At 35.0% G+C, this 21863-nt stretch overlaps 1 protein-coding gene across 5 annotated transcripts in view; it reads left to right on the plus strand.

The window, feature by feature from the left end:
* Positions 1 to 21863, plus strand: part of LOC134527952 (rap guanine nucleotide exchange factor 2-like) — an 80760-nt gene that overhangs the window by 48946 nt on the left and 9951 nt on the right. For 3 of the 5 annotated variants that reach the window (XM_063361041.1, XM_063361043.1, XM_063361042.1), the window contains 5 exons: positions 1446 to 1545; positions 4930 to 5141; positions 6267 to 6438; positions 8319 to 8461; positions 13413 to 13602. In XM_063361041.1, coding sequence (XP_063217111.1) covers positions 1446 to 1545; positions 4930 to 5141; positions 6267 to 6438; positions 8319 to 8461; positions 13413 to 13602 — 817 coding nt within the window. Of the gene's footprint in view, positions 1 to 1445; positions 1546 to 4929; positions 5142 to 6266; positions 6439 to 8318; positions 8462 to 13401; positions 13603 to 21863 lie in introns of those variants that run through there. The other 2 variants (XM_063361044.1, XR_010074323.1) reach the window with 2 other exon arrangements.

Below are 21863 nucleotides of genomic sequence, written 5' to 3' on the forward strand. Positions count from 1 at the left end.
ATTTGGCAGGTTTTAGTCGCCACAGTAGAAATACTTGCTGTGTTGTCACATAAATTTTTCAAACGGGGATATAAAGGTACGGGTGACGTGCTAATAAAAATATCAAAAATTTAATGATTCAATGATTATGATAGTATTACAATCAAAGTTATCGTAAAAAGTAATCGACCAGTTTTTGTTCTTGGATTACACAGAATATTTTTTTTTGTAAAACGTCACTCACCAGCAAATTCAAACATTACATTGAACTATGTCAAATAAACATTTTAATAACGAATCATAAATAACAGGTAGGTCTTTAAAATACAATTTTTAAATGGTTTCCTTCTACATCCCGCATATAGCTTACAAATGGGCCTATGCAGCAGGATTCTCTACTCTTACAATATACATACGTTCTTTGAATGGTTTTTGCAATTGGGAAGATTGATATAAAATGATTTGGACACACGTAATTGCTGATTACACTGTATGTCCTAAAGAAATCTCAATAATAGACGAGAAATAAAATATGCAAATACACAGAAAACATCTGAAAATCAGGCACAACACTTTCAATGGAAGGAATCAGTCAAAAATTATTACAGCACAGACGGAGACAGTGGGCTGACAACGACGAAAAATTCGTAACAAGGACAGTAAATAAAGACAAAAATTACATTGGACAACAATGACAAACCGATGATATTGAACAGTTAAAATGGACAACACAAAGTCAACACAGAGACCCACAGTCAAGCTAAGTGATATGACAAAACATATAATCTGGACACCAAAACGTCGGCAGAATATACTAACTCCGTAGACTTCCTAAGACAACAGTTGTACGACCAAACACAGTATGCTTCCTAAGAGACCAGATGCGACATTTCGGGAACTGAGATCTGTTCCCGTCCTCAGGCACAGACTGGGGTTTCTTATGACATACAGTGTAATAATCAATGGGGTATCTCGAAAACAACATTTTAAATACAATACACAAACTAAAAAATGTCTTTTAACTTTGTTATGCGTCAAAATTGTTTCTACCTAACCGAATTCTTATGTAATTTATGAAATAGAAACTGAAAAATTAAGTGATCCAGCTACGGGATAGAAAAATATTATTTAGCTTAGTAGTTAATGATTTACAGTAAATCAGGGTTTACGGTAGTTCAAGCACTATACAAAGGACTACAAGTTGAATATATGTTTGTTCCACCACCATTAAAATAGAAACTGTGCATAATATTGTGTGCAATTATATATTTTTATATTATATACAAAACCAATTACAAATAATTCCCAACACGTAATAAGAGCAAAACCGTTAGAATGCTTAACAATAAAATACTCTAAGTAATTTTTAATATCTGTTTTGTCAGTGTACAGTATATTTGAGCAATCAAGCAAATTATAACTAGTTACAAAAATCTAAGTGATTATGATCCTATTATTTTTTATAGTTGGCGAATCGCGAGATGTTTTGGGTGATCACCGAGATTTGTTCGGAAATGAATGTGGTAAGAAGATCGAAGATCATCAAACAGTTTATTAAACTCGCACGTGAGTACACACTCTTTGCACATGGGTGGTTTACATATAGTTAATTAAATGTGTGTAATTACGAAGCACAATCGCCAACTACATCGATAAAGTATTTGTTCAAGTGCACCGTACAGACATCCGCAGAAAAGCTCAAGAGGGAAAGATGGTTTCAAAATTTATTTTTTAATAGTGAAAATTTTCCTTCGTTAAGGCAAACTTCAAAGAAATTTCACAATTTTTACTACAGCTGTGGTCATTACCTAAAATGAATTTAATACTGAACGCCATTAACAACACATGTTAACTTTTAGTAACAGCCAGTCACTATTAACTTCAGACATTCTTACAGATGCATTTGCCATGTTTTAACAAAGCCAAATTTCGAAAATTAGACGGTTTAGAATTTTTATGGCCTAAAAACCTTTTTGAAAACAAAATACCGTCGTACCGTTCCTAGTTAAACTCTTAATGCAACGGGACTTCCAAGATAATGGTGAGATTCAATTAGGGGATGATCATGGCAAGGAGTAGGTTCGAACTCCATCGGTCCGTCCTCATTGTCACACGAATATATATGCTTTAAGAGCACGACCTCCATATACCCTTCACATCCCTGAGTACACTCACACCCTTCGCACTAGCTGTTGTTACCCTCATTGAAAATTTTATTGAAATTTAAGTACATATCTATATATATGTAAAACTTCACTGCATATGTATATATGTATATATATATACATATATACATATATACATATGCAGTGATGTTTTACATACGGACTGAGTCTAAATTAAACCGAAAAACATCGCCTTCTGGTTGAAAATATATAATACGACATATGAACTAAAATAATCTCAAAGCTAGTATACATAGCAAATTTTATGTTGGATTTGAATAACAGTTTTTTTGGTAAATAGTAGAGAAAATATTTAATACCTTCAACTGGAATGTTCACGCTGTCGTATAGTTATTTCAGTGAAATAATTTGTGGTCTCCAGCATTAAGTGCCATAAATGTTTTTGACGTGTCGCCACCCGAATATTTCAGAAGCCCAGACAGACAAAAGCACAAATAAATCAGTCTGTTTAGCACCTGATTTGTGAGCAGATGTCAGGTCCCGAAACGTTGCAACTGTTTTATCTTAGAAAGCTCACTATGTTTGTCTGTGCTGTAGTATTTTTCTGAATAAATTCCATACATGTAATTAACTGTGATGTCTAGGCAATTAACATTTGACATCAACTGATCTTAGCTTGTTCTCTGTGTGTTCATCATATTTTTCAAAAAGTCATGGCGTAAGTATAAAAAATATGTTTAAAATAGGTAGGAACTGGAAAAATTCGGGGTTTCCATGACCTCACAATAATCTATATACTCGGGCAAATTTTAATAGTGTTATTTAATTCTGGTTCTTCGAGGAGTGGCCCAATAAAAACACAGTTCAATTGTATGATGGTATGCATTATAGCCTTTCGTCAAATAATAACTCAGTCTCAGTCACCACAGCAGAATTACTTGCTTTGTTAATACATTTACAAATTTTCAAACGGGGATATAAGGGCACACGTGACGTACTAATACAGCTCTCACAAACTGATTGATTGAATTAATACCGCATTTGCATATTGGCTACTGATTTAAGAGACCTGCCACCTGAAAGGGTTGCGATTTGACACATCTTTGGTTAAAGGTTTTTCATTCGCTAAAAATCTTTAAGATAAAATGTAAAGCCAATCACAGAAGAAATATGAACTAACATGTGTTTGGATTATATCATAACGCGAATTTTTCCAGTCACTATTAATGAGTCAAGTATGCGGGACAAACAGCTCGCACGTTGCTGTGTAGTGAAAGGTAGTGAAGCTACCGCTGTGTAGTGGCTGTGTAGTGAGGGTAGTGAACCTACCGCTGTGTGGTGGCTGAGTAGTGAGATTAGTGAACCTACTGATGTGTAGTGGCTGTGTAGTGGCTGTGTATTGAGGGTAGTGAACCTACTGATGTGTAGTGGCTGTGTAGTAAGGGTAGTGAACCTAGTGATATGTGATGGCTGTGTAGTGAGGATAGTGATCCTACCGCTGTGTGGTGGCTGAGTAGTGAGATTAGTGAACCTACTGATGTTTAGTGGCTGTGTAGTGAGGGTAGTGAACCTACTGATGAGTGGTGGCTGTGTAGTGAGGGTAGTGAAACTACTGATGTGTAGTGGCTGTATAGTGAGGGTAGTGAAGCTACTGATGTGTGGTGGCTGTGTTGTGAGATTAGTGAACCTACTGATGTGTAGTGGCTGTGTTGTAAGGGTAGTGAACCTAGTTATATGTGATGGCTGTGTAGTGAGGATAGTGATCCTACCGCTGTGTGGTGGCTGAGTAGTGAGATTAGTGAACCTACTGATGTTTAGTGGCTGTGTAGTGAGGGTAGTGAACCTACTGATGAGTGGTGGCTGTGTAGTGAGGGTAGTGAAACTACTGATGTGTAGTGGCTGTATAGTGAGGGTAGTGAAGCTACTGATGTGTGGTGGCTGTGTTGTGAGGTTAGTGAACCTACTGATGTGTAGTGGCTGTGTTGTGAGGGTAGTGAACCTAGTGATATGTTATGGCTGTGTAGTGAGGGTAGTGAACCTACCACTGTGTGGTGGCTGAGTAGTGAGATTAGTGAACCTACTGATGTGTAGTGGCTGTGTAGTGAGGGTAGTGAACCTACCACTGTGTGGTGGCTGAGTAGTGAGATTAGTGAACCTACTGATGTGTAGTGGCTGTGTAGTGAGGGTAGTGAACCTACTGATGCGTAGTGGCTGTGTAGTGAGGGTAGTGAACCTACTGATGAGTGGTGGCTGTGTAGTGAGGGTAGTGAACCTACTGATGTGTAGTGGCTGTGTAGTGAGAGTAGTGAACCTACTGATGAGTGGTGGCTGTGTAGTGAGGGTAGTGAACCTACTGATGTGTAGTGGCTGTGTAGTGAGAGTAGTGAACCTACTGATGAGTGGTGGCTGTGTAGTGAGGGTAGTGAACCTACTGATGTGTAGTGGCTGTATAGTGAGGGTAGTGAAGCTACTGATGTGTGGTGGCTGTGTTGTGAGGTTAGTGAACCTACTGATGTGTAGTGGCTGTGTTGTGAGGGTAGTGAACCTAGTGATATGTTATGGCTGTGTAGTGAGGGTAGTGAACCTACCACTGTGTGGTGGCTGAGTAGTGAGGGTAGTGAACCTGCTGATGTGTAGTGTGGGTAGTGAACTGGCTGATGTGTAGTGAGGGTAGTGAACCTACCGATATGTAGTGGCTGTGTAGTGAGGGTAGTGAACCTACTGATGTGCAGTGGCTGTGTAGTGAGGGTAGTGAGCCGCCGCTGTGTAGTGGCTGTGCGGTGACGGCAGTGAGCCACCAGCCTGGGGCGCATTGTGTGCGCAGGCGAGTGCAAGGCGTGCAACAACTTCAACTCCATGTTCGCGATCCTGGCCGGCCTGGGCTACAGGTCCGTGTCGCGCCTCAAGCTGTCGTGGGAGCGGCTGCCCGTCAAGTACCAGCGGCTCTTCTCCGACCTGGAGGATCTCATGGACACGTCCAGGAACATGAGCAAGTACCGCCAGCTGGTCGCGAGCAAGATGTCCAAGGGCCCCATCGTGAGTCTGACCGCCTGGCCGCGTACACCGCTCAGTCGCGACCTCGGCACACAAGTCCCAGTTAGCTCTACCATTGTATGCAGTAACATAGAGCTGCGCCGTCAATGAGCGCATTAGTATAGCGACTGTTCAGATGATCAGGTTAATTAAAGTAGATAGCACCGTAGGCCTTTTATTTGGTACATTTATACTGGTTGTACACTGTTAGAAAATATAATACATTTACGGACTTTTCAACAAGGAATTTAACCTAAATTAACTGAGAGTTCTTCATAATTTCAAGTAACCGAATCTTCGTATAAACTATGCCGAATTTCGACTTCCGAATTGTATGTTCCGTTCTAAGCAAAGGTAAGCACACAAGTTGACATAATAAGGTTGTTCCTGTTGTAGACTTAACCAGTAGTTCAATGTATTGTAAATATACCAAGAATATTATTTTGAATATTATTATGTTCAGATTAAGCAAACTCAGCGTCCGTAAATTCACGAAGATGGCCGTAAATTTATGAAGATTTAGGAAGATTGTATGTTCCGTTCTAAGCAAAGGTAAGCACACAAGTTGACATAATAAGGTTGTTCCTGTTGTAGACTTAACCAGTAGTTCAATGTATTGTAAATATACCAAGAATATTATTTTGAATATTATTATGTTCAGATTAAGCAATCTCAGCGTCCGTAAATTCACGAAGATGGCCGTAAATTTAGGAAGATACCTGGATAATATGTAGTCAGCGTTCTTGGTCAATTAACGGTGAAAATGTTTAACAGTGTTGCTAACATGAATATGAAACAAACAAGTACTTATTCCACGTAATGTATTTGTATATCTGGTTAGATTTCAAGCAGGTTAAACCCCCGATTATCCGCAAGTGGGACTCGTGGCGGACGTTGAAGTGTACTGGTAGGGTCACTGGGTTCTCCCGTTTCGACTATCCATTCATTCCATGCTCCATTAGCATGTCATCAGCTTTTCATCACCTTTCATTTTCTCTCATGTCCTCGATGTCAACGAGACGTTTATCACGATACATTTTATTCTGACCCTTACTGCAGCCAGGTATTCAATTTTAATAATCATGTTTTTTTTTTTATGTGACTCATTTAATTTTTGTTTCTCCGTAGATTCCTTTCTACCCTCTCGTCACCAAGGATCTGACATTCATTTGCGAAGGGAATGAGACTTATGTTGATGGTCTTATCAACTTTGAAAAACTACGGAAGTTTGCAAGCGTAGTGCGAACGTTGAACAACATGTGCTCGAGTCCGTACGATCTTTTTACTTTCCTAGAACAAGGTAAGAAAACTATGTTATCTTGTGAGGCAAGACCGTTGTATTGTGAATTTTAAGAGTTTGTAGAATTCCTGCGTGAGTTTTTATAGTGACCATGACCTCTAGGTAAAAAAAAAATCCCTTTCGGCAAAGCGTACAGGCATAGGTAGATTTCGAAATACCTATTTATTCTGGAAATAATTTGGAAACTTCTATAAACTCCTGGAAATTTTTAAGAACATAATGTAGCCTACATAACATCTTTATGTTCGGCAATAATAAAAAAGGAAGATCGATTTAAAATTTTCTAATATTCCATTAATGCGAAAATATTTTGAATGTTTTTAACTAAATGCATACAGCATTGAATGTATTAACGAATTTCATATTATGCCTAATTTAATGTTATGCCATTATTTTTGATCTTAAACGCTATTTTTCATCCCTTGTACTAAAATGTGGCCGTAAAAATGTTTAAGGTAACATTAAGATGGTTATTAATGAATTCCGACGAATTTGATACTAAGAAAGTATAATTTTTTTATTTCAACCCCGGTTTTCACGGTAATAGTTCGTTTCGTCAAAATTTGTTTCAGCCAAATGTTTTGGATGAAGTTTAGGCGTTCTACAATAAATATAAATGGATTTGATAGTATATACATTTAAAAAAAGTAATCACATTTTGTCTTATAACCTTTTTAATTTCCTCCCTTTGCAGTAATGGTTTGTAGTATCAAAAATGGTTTCAGACAAAAGTTTCTGATAAAAATTATAAGATATACGAACGAATTCCATGTTGTGCCTACGAAGAGAATTACAATTTTTTTTGTCCTCCAACCCTTGTTTTTTCAACTCCATTGCAAATATGGTTTGTCGTATCAAAAACTTATTCTAACAAAAGATTTGGGTATTACTACTACGTGTTATAATACTTTCAAATGGATGTGATATTTTACATATTATGAGAGTTACAGCGATTTTTCTGTTTTTAGAAAAACTTCTCCCATTTCTACACCTATGGACGAATATTGCCCATTAAAGAACTCGACGAGATTTTCCACTACTAGATTATATGTATAAAATGGGAAGTGATTTGTGAAAAATTGTGACAAAAATTGTGTCCAACGTTTGTGATATGTCTCACCGTGGTAACGGCTACAATAGGTAGTGTTTCTTTGAAATCTCCATTAAATACGTTTTATAAACAAACGTTTATATCTCTGTATCTACTAAAGCGGCATGTAATAAACCTCATATGATAAACACCATTATAAATAAATTGCCTGCATAAAATATATACATGTATTCCCCAGTTTCAAATTTAGATTTATTAATACAGTATTTTTTTTTCTTTTTACACAAAAACTACTCAAAATTCTTAAATATTATATCAAGAGAAAATATTTTTAGGGAACCATTTACGCATTCTTTAAGTTTGTTTTCAAAATTTAAATTTAAATTTAATTTTCGATTTAAATTTAAATTTAAATTTAAATTTCGATTTTGAAATATTATAAAATTCTGTTTTTTACCCAAATAGTTCTCATAATTTTTCCAAATTTCAAGGACGTGTTTTTTTCGTTATAAAGACTTTTTTATTTTTAATGTTCTCAGTAATTTCTGTAAAATCCATTTTCCTTCAATACCAACGGGGATCTGAACCCACAACGTCTCGCACCTTACAGGTAGGCGAGCCAACTAGTCTCTGGGTTAAGTCGTACGTGAGTTACTAGCTTCTGACGTGGTTAGTGGTAAACTTAAAACAAATTCTTCTGTAAAAATAAACTTTTTTGTCAATGGTAATTAATGTAACAGGCGAGACTCGTCAGTCACAAGGTGCACAGGCCACTGTAAAGTCAAAATACAGCATTCGCTCGAACTAAAGTGCAACTGACTTGTTTCAGGTGGGCAGACGTCACATGCCGCCATGAGATCTCTGAACCTCAACCTCACAAGCGGGACTTGTCAGCCGAGCGAAGACTTGGCCACAATCAAGCGACGCAAAACCTCACCAGCTATGCTAAACCCCAAGAAGATGTTCGAAGAGGTCAGGAAAAATAATTATTGGGTCTTAAAAATTGTATTTTTTAATTCCTTCCTCAATTCGTAGCACGTTACCAGTTGTAAACAATTTACCTTGGTTTGCTTGCATCCCACACATATTTTCATAAAGTTAAATGTAATGTAAACTTTCCTATATTTTAAAATTAAAATGTAATAAGTTGTTTCTTTAGTCAAACATATACAAATATACTTATTTTTTAAATAATGATTGTCTGTTTGACTGCAATATGTGTTACTTATACCTACTCAAGAACTGCATAAGCTATTTACATAAAATTATTTCTAATCACTCAATTAAGTTGGGTATATAGTATTTTAAAGACGTCATCTTGGTTCCAACAAATTTTTTTAAAGGCTATAACAATGTTTTATCACATAATAATGGCAGAGCTCACACACTAAGAGATTTTTCTGAGACTATAAAAAAAGAGTAATTCAGTATAATTACAGTGATCATTCTAATAATTAATTCGATACTAAACGTCATTGCATTCACAGGGGACCATTTTTGTGTCAGATCGTATGAGATTATATGCCACGCTTAAAGGAAGTCAAATGTGCAGGACAAAAATAATTAATTATTGTAGTAATATCCTAAAACGTGTGGAAACCAAGCTAACACCTCCCAAGTCATGTCATTCCTCCTTAAGCATATTATAGTACTTAAAGTATACTACACGAATTACAGGGTCGGGAAAAAATGCACATTCGCAAGGACGCTGATTCGTGTCCCAATTTCAGCATTTTTAGTCTTTTGATTCACCATTAGTTCTTGAACTCACTCTCAGTCGCCTTGGGTTTGTGGTGCCGAGTGTACCTGTCTCTAAAGGCTTCGCTGTTAACAAAAATTCAATAAATCCATTTAACTCCTAGACTATTAAATGAGCAATTCTTGTGTGTTACGTGTGTGTACCTATATACAAGCTGTCCCATAACTCAACATCAAGCCGATAGGCCAGCAAATTACTGTTCTTAATTAAAAAAAAGTTTAAAAACCGTCATTGTTTTCTAGTTAGAGGAATTCTTTCAAAAATTTCTATATCTCTACCTAGCATCAAATTATTACATAATGTGACCAAAATATTTTGCTACGCAATCATAAATAACCCTTTTATTGATAACAATTCAAAGTAAAATCAAACATGCTATACATTTGGGGGGGGGGGGGGGGATTATTTGGGAGACTTATGCATCAAAAAATATCAGGTAATTTGACTAGTAATACTGTAAAGAATATTTATTTGCTAACTTTTCATGTTATTTGAAAAGATGGCTTATTAACTCAAATATATTGCTAAGTTAGTAAAGTATTATTTACACTGTGAATAGTCAGTTAAATGATTAAAAATTTGTTGCCCCATTATTTGTGTAAAGATTTTTTTAAACTTAAAGCATAGCATTTTTTATTTAATTTTGAGTTATTATTAATTGTAGGGTTATTTATGATAGCGTTGGAAAAAATTTAGTCGAAGTATCTAATAATTTTGTGCAGAGTGTGTATTTTGAAAACCTATGGAAAAATACTTATAACTCTAAAAGTACAACATTTTTAAATTTTTCTTTTAATTTACTTAAGTTACCTATCAATTTTTCTCGGCTTGACTAATTATGGAAATCAGCTATGACGATTTCGATTTAATTTACAGGCTAGCTGCTGTACTTTTAAAAGTGTGTAGTGTTTGGCGAAACATGTTATTTATTTTGTTTTGGATCCACAGAAATGTATTACCATTATTTAACTTTCGACAGCAATTTCTTTGGAGCTTTGCCACATACTCGCTTCAGTGTCCAACAGCTCACGTGATAATATGAATGTTATTGTGAATATCGTTATTTGAAAACTGTGATCTGTGTATATCCAAGTAGTCTGTGAATGTTTTTTTAATTTTATTTTTTTTTGAAATTTTTGTTGTGTTCAGGTTTGCAAAACTTTCAGTCGCAGTATATAATAATTCGACTGTGGAGAGTTCCTGAATATTGAGAGTAAAGCGGTAAAGAAGATGTAAACAACAGTATAAGAGATATATTTCACATCGAGGGGCAATACAAATTGATTAGATGACAGGTTAAGACATTTCATTACTTCCCTATGTGCAGGAGAATATTTTTGCGCAGATGAGATATCCTCTACCCTTGAAGACATGAGAAAATCAGAACTCATAGAATAAATACTTCAAATGGTTTTATCTTATGTATAATTTTTATGAAACTTATAAAACAAGTGAAGGTAAAATTACTAGGAATTTTTATTTAATAGCATTCTTACAAACCCACATTTAAGTTTTTGGTGCCTAAAGCGTCCATGGAGTATATGAAATATTAGAATACCTGGTTCTTCGAGTTAACATATATGTTTTACAGTTTAAACTCGATGTTGCAAAATTCAGTGTTCGAAAGGAAAAAAAAAGACGTGCTATGCATGTTATCAAATATTTTAGGTCTGGTTGTATTTGTTATGATTTAATGAACTATAGAATATGATCATATAAGTATTGGTAAGATACTCTGCTTAAATGAAATTATTGAAATACAATGATATAACGAGTCTCGGGTTACACTGTTTGACTGAGATGAGTAGGATACATCTAAGAAGGATACACTGCTTGGTTGAGCTCAGTAAGATTCATGAAGAAAAGGAACGCTGGAATATTTTGCTTTATTGAGATAAGAAGAATACTATCGGCAGGAAACGGTAGGATATGATTGACAGGATAAGATTGCTAGAATACGATCGGCAAGATATGATAGGCTACAATTAGTAGGACATGTTATATTATGATCGGCAGGATACGAATGATAGGACATGATATGATTTGTGGGATATGATAGCAAACGATTGTAAGGATACGATTGGTAGCATAAGGTAGGAAACTATTGGTATGATATGATTGGTAGGATACGATTTTTAGTATATGGTAGGATAAGACTGGTAGGATATGGTAGGATATGATTGGTATGATACAATCACCAGGATACGATTGGCATGATACGGCGATATAAATAATGGTATATGGATTTATGCTAAGTAGTGTGCCTGTAATCATTATAGGTTCGGTGGTCTCTTCTTAGGTTTTGAGTAGTGGCCATATTAAGCATAAGCATGATGAGTAAGGTCACTATAACTCTCTTTGGTCGAATATAATTGGCGTAATCATATTTTGTTTTTGCAATTTGAAGATTTTTGGTGTACATCCCTGCAATAAACATTAAATAAATCGTCAAGTACATCAGGTTTAAGCCGTAATGTAGGTCTGGCAGTTTGGAACTTTTGCTTTTTTTAAACAGGTAATGGCTTGTTTGAAAGGTATGACAAGTATAGAAAAATAAGCCCTCGTGGTTTAGATACACTTAGTCCATACGCCTTACATTGTACATGGCCTGGTCTAAAGTTAGGTCACGTATCGTAAAATAAGGCGTCGTTGTTCGGAGATACTTAGCCTATATGCCTGACTTTGGACATGACTTGGTTGAAAGGCATACTAAGTATCGACGAAGAAGGAGTAATGGTTTTAAGACGCTTTTTCTATATACTTGAAATTGGACATGATGTTTTTAAAAGATATAACAAGTATCAACGAAGAAAGCCTCATGTTTTGGTGATGCTTGTAGTTGGCACTATAGTAGTCATAAGGTGCACCAAATACGTCCTCCATGATAAGCGTAATGATATTGAGTAACATTTTTATTCAGCCAGGCAGTTAACTTGTATATGGTCCTTGTTTGCAGTAGCCTAAGTATAATTAATTAAATACATATTTCAGAGCCTAAATTACTTTTTTGCATCAAACAATGTTCGAAAAAAGGACGTAAATCGATCGAGTCAATCAGTATAATAATTGGTAAATATTTTAATGATTTTTGGACTTTTAAGAATATTTTTGTTTATTATTGCAGATTTTCAATATGGCAGCCAAGATGGCTGACAATATAGCTGACGCTAGGATAGTTAACTGTTTGGTGATTGATGCTAGTGTTCTCTAGCGGTTGCACACTCTAGCAGACGAAAACAACACGGTGGATCCATGATGGCTGCCATTACGTAATAATATACGCCTTGGTGGTAGTGGGGGTTATTCTGATTAAGCACATGTATGAGGAATAACCTCTAGCCATTATTTTTACAAATGCAGCCACCGGGAATCGAACCAAGGACCAAAATAGATTAAGTAATTAAATATTGGAAATAAATTATTATATATTTTGGATTTTCCGAATTTTTTGGTCAAAATTTAAAGATTTTCATTTGGAAGGGTTGAGTTTTTGCCATTTTAAAAAATTTATTCCTCAGCGAGTAAAATTAAGTTTCAAAGGAGAAAACTGGCTTCTCTGGATTTTCAAGGAAAAAAATTTGTAATTTTCCATAAAAAAGGAAATTTTGCATTCAAAATAACGAATTAACAAATTTTTAAAAATTTTTGAGATTTTTAGCGGGAAATATTTTCTAAAACGGGGACATGTAAGTCATTTTGGCGAAATTTGGATAAATTTTGGTGAATTTTGAGTCAATTTTGGCGAATCATGTCGAATGTTTACATGATTAACAAATTTCGATGTCAAGGTCATACAAGATGGTCGCCGTGACGTCACAATACAAGATGGCGTCTGGCACTTGTCACCTCGCCTGCAACCCTGAGCTCGGTGTAACTATGTTATACTACCGATGTAGTAATTTGTACGTATTAAAATGTCACAAATATACTCACCAGTCTTCAGGTGCATTAATATTTTAACAAGCACTCGATAACAAACATATTCTACTACACTCTTATATTTTTGTTTACACACATGTCGAACATTTTATAAAGTATTCGAGTCATTTTGAGAATTATTGAGTAATTTCTAGGAGAAAAAGATAAAAGTTAAAGAAGAAAGTGGCTCAGTCCTAAACTTGGCATCATGTCCCACTTGTAATGTGAGTGGTAGCGCTGTCGCAGGCCCAGATGGTGCGGCGCGTGAAGGAGTACCTGAACAACATGCCAGTGATAACCGACGAGGAGAAGCTGTACGTGATGTCCCTGATGTGCGAGCCGCCCCTGAGGAAGAGACACCCTTCCCCGCCGCCCCCAAGAGGGGGCAGTGCCGGCGGCGGCAGGACCTCTCCAGCCGGCTCCAGCTCCAGCACAGGTACATATATGTTCATCAACATGATAACAATAATAAGCTTCGTCACCCCTCTTGACTTAATGCCTTACCAGGGTTTATGTTGTTCGTTATTAAGTGATGCCAACAGCATTGAAATTACCTATAGAGAAAAAGTATTTTGATTAGTGATTCTAATTAAGTTAAACTATGCCAACTGCCGTTTTTATTAGCGATTATTTCGTTTATGATTTAGAATCGGATACGGGCTTGGAAATCTCTGGAGGTCCGAAAGAGGAAAGTGCCTTCTAAGGGTCCCCTTTCCCCAGTCGGAAGGCAGCAATTAGCCCGGACGTCCTACTGTTAACTATCTTATCACTCGTGAGAGCAAAAGAAGTTCTTCTTTTAACTAATCAGCCTTCTCCACAGCTCAGCTCCGAACCAGTTGGTTTCCCAGCGTTCAGGAGCCTCGAGCCCGGAGAGGTCCTATAAACTACGGCACTTCGCTTGGGGTGGGCAGGTCCGACTTCAAGGCGTCCCCGCGTATCCACCAGTCAGCTAAACCTCACCATTCCGCAGGGCGACCATTGATCCACTGCGGCAGGCCGGATATCCATGCCCCTTCGCTGCTTCCCTCTGGTTGCCCCTCGCTTCCTGACTTTGAATATATATATACTGTATAGAAGTCGCCAGCCCAGGTTAAAATTTCTAATACGGTTTCGAGGTAGTTGGTTAATTCACCGCCGCAAACGCCAACATCTCTAGGGCATCGACTTGTGGTGGTCCCTAGCGGACAAGTGTCGAACTCTTCAGACACCCCTTCCCCCTCCTGTTGAACGACGTTGAGCTGCAGTGAATGCTGGATGAGGGGTGCGGGGAATGACAGCGGGCGACAGCGCTGCGCTCTAACGTGTAAATAACAACTAAGACGACACAGGGCGTTACGGCAGCGCACTGCAGCGGTGAAGTTCCCAAGCTGCTCATCATACGCTTCTGAAAGACGTAGAGTAAATCCTATCCACTCGCGACTTCTATACAGTATATATATTCAAAGCTTCCTGATAAGGCCGCCGACCGCGGGTGCGGCGCTAGCCCTTCTGTCCCCGCTACACCACCTTCCACGAAGGCCCTAATGACGTCCGGTTCCCGCGGGGAACCACGTGGAGGTTGCTGCCCGGCGACCCAGCCCCTCCTCTTTTTTGGTTTTCTTTCTTTCTTTTATTATTATTTTTTATTATTTTATTTTTTTCAAAGTGATGCATTTAACAAGGATTTAGAAATTAGACATTCTTAAATGATTTAAATGAGAAAAATATAAATTCTTAAAAATTTTCAAATAACAAGTACGTTACATTTTTATAACAAAAATAAATTACTTGATGATTAGTTTATGACAAAAATAATAATAAACCTTAAATTATAATTTTCACATTCACGATAATAATAATAATCAATCATACATCCAAAAAACAACAAATACAATCAAACATGAAACGGCTAACAATTGGTTTACATTTTATAACAAGTACGTTAAGAAACATAAAACAAACAATAATTGACTTGACAATTAGTTTATGACAAAAAATAATAAACCTTAATCAATATTACATATCCAAAACAAACAATACAATCGTGCATGCATACAAACAGGCCACAACTCACAGCAGCAATCACGAACCACAGCAAATGGACCACACTAACAAAACAAATCCAATTTTTTTCACATTCACAATAATCAACTATGTCTACAAACATTCGTACATTGATGCTCAAAAATTCTTCTCTATTCATGCTTTTCTTCTTCTTCCTCTTCTCTTCCTAAACCAAGACACACAGGACCCGGGAACTGGAACCGGAACCACCTACTTCTCTTTTCGTTATTCTTTTTTCTTTCTTCTGGTTTCAATTTCAGTTTGTGTTCTTTGCTTACGTATAGTTTCCTTTATATTCCTCCTCTTGTAAATCGTCGTTTAATATTTTTACTATATTATAAATTTTGTTCACAAATTCTTTGATGTCCGAATAAATAGTTTCTTGATATATCGTTTTTTTGAATTAAGGGCCATTTTTCATTAGCTGTTTTTTGTTTAGTTTTTAATTGTTCCCTTTCACTGTCGAACATTTCACAATTATATAAAAGGTGATAGGAATTATGAATTTCTTTCCCGCACTTGCACGTATCATCTTTATTTAATTTATTTTTAATATATTCCCTAAATTGTTCATGACCGGTTATAACTGATTTCATTGCTTTATTAAAATTTGTTCTGCTTCCATACCATGGTTCGAAATGTTTAATATAATTTTTAAAATTGTAATTACCTTCTGTTTTTTGTATTTCCTGCTGCCATTTTAGAATATTTTTTTCGTGTAAAATTTTTTTAAATTTTTTATACCTTCTGGTACTTCATTATTTATTAAGTACCATATATGATCGTCTTCTACAATTGATTGGTATATGTCACCATCTATTTCAAGTTTAATGTTTTTATTTTGTTTCAATTAGTACATAATGTTTCTGCTTCTGATATAATAGTCTATTGGGATCTGTACTTAACGTTATTGTAGAAATGAAGGATGTCGTCGGGCATATTCCTGTTAATTTAATTAAAACATATCTTTGTGCTGCTCTTAATGTTCGAATTATGTATGTGTTGTCCATTCTGTCTCTGAAGGTTGATGCCACGTACTGAATTGTATTCTGAAAAAGAGATTTGTATATCATATCTTGATTTTTGAAACTATATTCCATTACTGTCCAAATCTTCTGTCTAAGCCGAAAAAATTCTGTCTTAGTCTTCTGGGTAACATATTTGATGTGTGGCATAAAGCTCAATTTATGGTCTATTATCTGTCCTAAATATGTGTGTTGTTTTTTAACTTTAATACTCTTCAGCTTATATTTAACCAATGGTGGTCTCTTATACAGGTTACCCTTAAATTGGACAATTATTGTTTTTTCTATTGCTATATCTAAATTGTTTTCTTCCATCCATGATTGTGTTTGTCCCAAGATATTGTTTGAAATTTTTTCTAATTCCGTTCTGCTTTCACCTTTTACTAAAATGGCTAAGTCGTCTGCGAATGCTATGATTTCTGTATTTTTGTCGCTTATTCCATTATAAAGAAAGTAGTTTATGACTAGGTTCTAAAAGGTTGGACCTAGGACTGATCCCTGTGGGCATCCTCTTTCAATTTTCCTGTTGATAAGTGTTGAACCGATGCTTAAATTTATTTCTCTATCTTCTAAATAATTCCATAATAATTTCTTGATTGGTGTTGATATTTCCATTGTATTATTGATATTTTTAATTTATTCTAGTTAAGTTTAGAGAATGCATTACTGATATCTAAAATATAATTATGATGTGTTTTTCTGTTATTAATTTAATTCTGTCAAGTATAAAATTTATAGCTTTTTCTGTTGATGACCCAAATTGATTTGGGTGCAGCGTCTTTTCTATTTCTGTTATTAGTCTGTTTAGTATTATTCTTTCTAATATTTTGCCAAAATTTGAAAGCAAACAAATTGGTCGATATGAATTTGGTTTTGCCTTACTTTTGTTATTACCTTTATATAATAATATTAATTTGGTTTTTTTCCAATCTTTTGGGAATATTCCTTCTTGTAAGCATGTATTATAAATATTCTTTAAAGGTTGTTTTATTATATCCCATGTCTCTTTTATTACTTCTATTGTTATTGTATCCAGACCAGGTGCTTTATTTAATTTGCTTTTGCGGACTGCATCTTCCATTTCTTTTATACTAATGTTCTTTACTGTTTTAATATTTGTTTCCTTTATTAATATTTCTTGTTCTTGCTTAGTTTCTTTTGGCAGCAGGAAATCCATTAATTTAGAATATGTTTCTTCAATAGTTGATTGTAATGAGTGTATTGATCATTGATTTTTAAAGAATTTATTGGTTCATGTCTTCTAATTTTGATTCTTACTATTTTATCTACGAAGTTCCAAGGGTTACTTTTAGCTTCTTTTTGTATAAATTCAATCCATTTCTTGTTTGATTCTGTTATTATTAATTTTTTATGTAACTTTCTTAATTTTTTATATTCTTCCTAGTATTCTTCTCTGGCATTACAAGCACAACATCTTCTATACTGTCTTTGTTTTCTAATTTATTTATTTTTGCTATCTGTTAATTCCTGAGTCCACCACTTTATTTATTATAATTTTTTGTTTAGTTTTTTTTGTCTGCATGCTTCTTGAATTTTAAGTGTAAATAAATTTATTGCTTCCTCAAATGATGTAATTTTTATGGTTGTTAGTTGTTCTATACTTTTCTCTAATTCTTGTCTTGCTTTGTCCCAATCTTTTATCATCTTGTGTAGTCTTGTTTCTTCTCTTTTATGTTCTACGTTCTTGATAAATTACCAAAAAATTATATTATGGTCCCCTATACTTAATTGTACCGTCCAGTTGCAAGTTTGTGTTTCTATATCTCTAGTAACCAATGTGATATCTATATTGTTTTGTCCCTTTATATTATCGAAAGTATAAAATTGTCCTTCAGTGTTGAGTATTATTAACTTGTTTTCTTCTATAAATGTTGTAATATTCTCTCCTCGTTCGTCGTTATTTTTTGAGTACCAGTTTTCCGATTTCACTTTGAAGTCTCCTGCAATTATGTTTTTTTATATTTATTATTTTTAATATTTTTTGTAATTAGTTCTAATATATTCCAAATCTTGTTTAGGGGGTAGATATATTGAAATAATAGTTACCTCTTCATTGTTTAGTTTTACATTTATTATAGTTACTTCATTTAATTTTATATCTTCTCTTTGTATAAATAGGATATTTTGGTGCGTAATTATGGCGGTCAGTGTTTTATTTTTGGTATTTGATTTAGTTATGTTCAAATTTTTGTCTAGATTTGTATATTTTCTTAAGTAATAATATGGTTCCTGAATTAGTACTATATCTATTTGGTTTCTTACTATTTTTTCATTTAAATCTGCTGTGACTGCTCTTGAATTTTGTAAATTTGCCTGAAAATTTTTATACTTCCTATTCATAGTTTGTATTTTTTTTTACCCTTTCTCTGGCCTGAATGACCATCGGGAAATTATTGTCCCTAGCGTTATGTCTATTTTCTCTTCGTTATTTTATGTGCAGTTTAAACATTTAGTTTCTTTATTTCGACAATTTTTTTTTCTCGTGTCTCTGTTCTCCACAATTAGCACATTTTGTCTGAGTTTCCCTACATCTTTTTATCGTGTGTCCAAAACGTAAACATCTATCACATCTCATTACTGAGATGAACTCTTTAATTTTGTATGATTCAAAGCCAATATATAATCTTTGTTTATTCAATGTTGCTTTAAATAAATCTCTTGACAGTTCGAGTATTATGTTCTTTTTCCCTTGTTTTGGTTTGGTTTCAAATAATAATTTTACTTTTTATTTGAATTCTTCTTGTGTAATACTTTCCCGAAAATTTTGCTGGTAGATGCTTTCAAAAATTTCTTCCTTTGTTTGTGTGTCTGTAATTTCATATGTGATTATTTTTGGGTTGCGTTTTTCCATCTGCCGAAATGTCATGTCTACCTCCGTACTTATTACAATGTTTTTAATTTTATTCGCTTGCTCCATATTCGGTACTTCTACAATTATTGCTTCACTGCTTGTCTTATAAAAGTTGTTGATCTGTATATTTTGTTCTTGTGGTTTTTATGTTATTAATGATTTTGTTTTTCGTTGTCTCACTGCTCCCTCCTTGTGTTTTTTGTTTTGGCTCAATTAATATTTTAATGGGTTCCAATTTTGTTTGCTGTTTTTATTGTAATTTTGATGCATATGTTGGTGTAGTTTGTTTCACTCTTTCTTCTGTATATGCCTCTAATTTCCCTCGTAATCTTGCTATCTCCAATTCTTGTTCGATTATTATCTCCCTCATGCTATTAAATTGGTCCAAAAGAATTCTCCTTGCCGGATCCGAAAGTTATGACTCTGGTTTCGTTGATTCAAAATTTTTAAAGTTGTATCCGAATGTTTCGTAATTTTTTCCATTGCAGTTAATACTGTTTTTTTTTTTCCTTTCTGTCAATCTCCCTTTCCTCGTTCTATTCTCCGTAACCTCCTCCTCGCTTGTTCCTGGTGTCTAAGTTCTCTTTCTCTTCTGTTCTTCTTGAAACTCCATGCTTTCTTCTCTACCTCGTGGCGGGGTCCTTGGTGTATTCGTATTTCTTGCACTGATATTCATCTTGACTCCTCTTCCTACTCTACCACACTACGCTACGCTACACTAAGCTTCTACTAAACTATTATGATGTGGCAGGCCCGCTCCCTACTAGTGCACTACGTCAACCGGGAAAAACCTCTTCTTATTTAACTGGTAGCAACCCACTGTGCCCCTGCTAACTCTTCTAGTATCTAACGATTTTTTTATTCCCAATGTTTAGTAATTTTATTATACTCGTGTGTCCTTCTTCCATATATTTTGCACAAATGTTTTTCCTCTTCCTCCCAGTTCACCTCCCCCACTCCCCTCAATACCCCCGACCGATTAACTAAGTCTTTTAATTCTTTTATGTCGATTGGTAGATTATTAATTGCGAGTTTTCTTTGTAGAACATATTTGGAATTTGGTAATAAGATATTAGGGCCACTGTCAGTTGTGCTGAGAATTACTAGTTGAATTGCTGTATTTAAGTTATCTTGGTCTTCTATTATTGATGCTTTCAGTTTTAATTCAAAATCTTCATATAGTCGTACTGGATCCAATGATGCTATGGTCTTCTTTTCGCTTTGTGTTTCGTTTTGTGTCTTCTGTGTCCTATTCCTCTTCTTTTCCTGTTGGGCCTTGATTTTTTGTAGTATTCTTTGGTGATTTCTCTCTTTTCTTGTCAATCTTCTTTCCTCTTCTGTTTTCCCCTCTTCTTGTGTTTGATCTTTGTTTTTTCCCTCTTTATCATGTTCTGTGTTTGTGTCTTCCTCTATGTCGTGTGGATTATCCAGGTGTGGTACGTAGTTTTGGTTTGCATGTCTACTATTCCCAATAATTTCCAAGTCAAATTCCTCTGTAGCCTGTGATGATTTTTGTTGTCGATCAAAGATACACCCCATTTCGAGTTAGGCCCTTTTTTATTAGAAAATATGATGTTTTCAGTAAAAAAAAAAGTCACTAAGGTTTTTTGTTTAATTAATTATTATCTGTGGGAATTCCAAATTTCATCAAAATTGGACGATTTTTACACTTACGTCCTTTTTTTTTGGCTGATATCTCAAAAACTATTGGTCGTATGTCAAAATGGTTAAAAAAAAGATTGGGGGGTAGCCGGGGTCGGGGTCCAGGGGGAACTGTTAAATCTTAAAAGAAGTTATATAGGAAAAAAAATTGTAGCTATGCCCTTTTGAAATATGCTTATAACTTTTAAATTAATGATTGTACAATTTTTTCTTTGTTAGGTTTTATTCTTAAAATGTCTTAAAGAATATGTAGATTTTTCCCTGGTTGATTCCTCAAATTGAAGTTAGGCCCTTTTTCTTGTATTTAATAAATTTCTTGAATGGTTTTTAGATCGTTTTTGAATTGGATTGAAGTTAAATTGAAATAGAAACGCCGGAATGTATTATGTATTCTGTATTATTAATTAGTTGTATTAGTTGCACAACTTCGCAGCGAATTATGCAGGGAAAATAAAAGCAGGAATGTGGGGGCAGTGACCTGGGAAGTGCTGATTCTTCTATTCTTACTATAACTCTTGAGGATATGCCATATCTCTTTCTATAATTTAGGTTACTTTTATAGTATGTTCCGTTGAAAATCTGGTATACAATGGTATATTATAGTATGTCGGGAAATTTTTTGTTAAGTCTGTCTGATAGTAATGTTATTCGTACGATAATTATAGTACAATGTTATTTAGCACTTAAACAATTTCTTTAATAATTACTTTCCTACTAACCCGATTTTAAAACTAAAAGCACAGTTTTAATCCTTATTTTTTTCTCTTTTTTTATTTATAGTCACTGAATCGAAATAATTTTTTAGTAAAGATTTGTTGTAAAAAGTTGAGAAAAAAAATTATCTTTTGAACTATTAGGAAATCCAAAAAAATTTTTTTTACAGGGGCAACAGGGGTCACTTACCGCGGTCTTCTTCCAAATTTCGTGTTCCTCCGACGCGTTTAACCCGGTCTAATCGCGCACTTTCGGGAGCGACACCCACACTGAACTTACTCCTCGCACTTCCACATCACGAGTACAGGTACATATATGTGCATCAACAGCAGGATAGCTCGGTGAATACTTGCACATACGCCAAGTCAGCTCCAGAAAGGT

The sequence above is a fragment of the Bacillus rossius genome, chromosome 1 (assembly GCF_032445375.1).
Source record: "Bacillus rossius redtenbacheri isolate Brsri chromosome 1, Brsri_v3, whole genome shotgun sequence".
Taxonomy (NCBI): Eukaryota; Metazoa; Arthropoda; class Insecta; order Phasmatodea; family Bacillidae; genus Bacillus; species Bacillus rossius.